The sequence below is a fragment of the Solanum stenotomum genome, unplaced genomic scaffold (genome assembly GCF_019186545.1).
Source record: "Solanum stenotomum isolate F172 unplaced genomic scaffold, ASM1918654v1 scaffold5641, whole genome shotgun sequence".
NCBI classification, from domain to species: domain Eukaryota; kingdom Viridiplantae; phylum Streptophyta; class Magnoliopsida; order Solanales; family Solanaceae; genus Solanum; species Solanum stenotomum.
The window spans coordinates 1-1,794 of record NW_026035820.1 but is presented as its reverse complement, the minus strand read 5'-3'; the positions used below and the strand labels follow the sequence as shown (position 1 = coordinate 1,794).

General features: G+C 36.4%; 1 protein-coding gene across 1 annotated transcript; it reads right to left on the bottom strand.

The window, feature by feature from the left end:
* Positions 1 to 251: 251 nt before the first annotated feature.
* On the bottom strand, positions 252 to 1,153 carry LOC125852798 (apoptosis inhibitor 5-like protein API5; the record flags this gene model as incomplete). The annotated part of the gene is made up of 3 exons (XM_049532480.1): positions 252 to 423; positions 513 to 599; positions 1,043 to 1,153. Coding segments are annotated over 3 exons (342 nt in total), but the record flags the coding sequence as incomplete, so codon positions are not given.
* Between the last annotated feature and the right edge of the window lie 641 nt (positions 1,154 to 1,794).

The following is a 1,794-nucleotide window of genomic DNA, read 5'->3' as shown; positions in this document are numbered from 1 at the left end:
GGGGGGGGGGGGGGGGGGACTGGATGTAGGATGATTTCTTTGTTGAGCAAAATGTCATATGAAATTCTCTTCTCCCTCAAGAATGATGCTACTTGACTTGATGCATATAGAGGTGTATACACTAAAAATTAGGTGGCTTTCCACACACCAGAATGTTAAAATTGAAGGCCAGTATCCAATTTTTGGTTCAGCATGAATTTTCATTTCAATGATCCAGAAGCTGAAAATGTGATCAAATCTTAAATTGGCATCAACCAAGCATAGCATCTAGGGCTCGAGTTATAACATCAAGGAATAGAAGAACAAGTAGAAGCACCTCTCAGTAAAGTCCTTATATTGCTCCGAGAAATCCTCCCCCAGTCTATCTGATGGTTGTCCAGTGACAATCTTGTACCCACAGAGACTGTTTGTGGCATTTGGAGTCTATCAGATTCAAATGGAAAAGTATAAGCAGGTTGATTCTATGCATCAGGTAATAATATTATCCATGTTCAAGAAATTAAAACTCTTACCTTGTGAGCTAAATGGTGGAAGGTATACAACAGACACTCGATACACGTGTAGTTAATTTCTTCAATCTTTCTTCGAACCATATATTTCTGAGAAAAAACAAGAAAGTCATCAAGATTTCCAAAGCATTTGAATCGAGAGATCCTAATGACTGGAAACTCGGAAAATCTAGTATGAGTGTAACCAACTCGGGTTGTATGAGCAGGACTTGATTAGAAGAGCAAAGATGACTAATATGCTTAAACAAATGCTGAATGGGAAATGCAATTAACAAGTATGAATGACAGAAGTACAGCATACGACTCTAAGCAACCAGAAACACAGGCCACTATTTTCTGTATTGTGAGTAATTCAAGAATCATAGCAAGAGCAAGAATTTATTGTATGCTCTCAGTACTTTTTGTACTAAACAATACTAGAAGCATTGACATGAAGAGCAAAAGGTAAGCAGAAATGCAGGAATGAATTTAAAATCTCCAAATCTACCCAACTCTAAGGTTATAATTCAATTCATGAAATTTTCAAAGAAAACCTTTAGTAGCTGAACTACAGATGGAAGCAGCTGTCGAGAATCCTGAGTTGTTGCACAAAGTGAGCACTCGGCGAGGTTCTTGAGCAAGTCCAACTTCCCTTGTTCTGGAAGCTGAAAAAACAAAAAAAATTGCACTTGATAACTTGAACAACATAATTGTAAGATATGGACCAGTGAAGGATGGTTAAAAAACAAGAACATAACTCAAATATTTTTTTCGAATCTGGAAACATTTGTATTATAGTCGGTATTTAGGTAGTACTGGAAAACCCATATTGACAGAATGAGGAAAGAAAACAAATTCTAAACAGAAACTACAATCCTAAACAGACTCTAAAACATCCATTCAGTCTCATCCGAATAAACCTTTGTACACCAAAAGCAGAATAACAATATACTGCACTTCATTTTATTTTATTTTTTGATGAAGTGAGATTTCATTAAGATTTAAGGCATCCAGTAGATGCAAAGATACAAAAGGGGGGATCTGTCAGCTCAGTAAGAACAAAAAAAAACTTATAGAGCCAAGGAGCTGACAAAATCCAGGTAGTGATCTAAGTTCATTACAGGGGAAAAGTTCGCCCAATTAAAAAGGTTAACCAAACAACTAGCCTTAAGCTTACAAATTGGAGTTAAAAATCCATCAAAATATCTCCTGTTTCTTTCATTCCAAATAACCCAAAAAATACAGCTGGGGTCATGATCCAGATTTTCCTGATGGATCTTCTAACTTCCATAGAGCTCCAACTAGT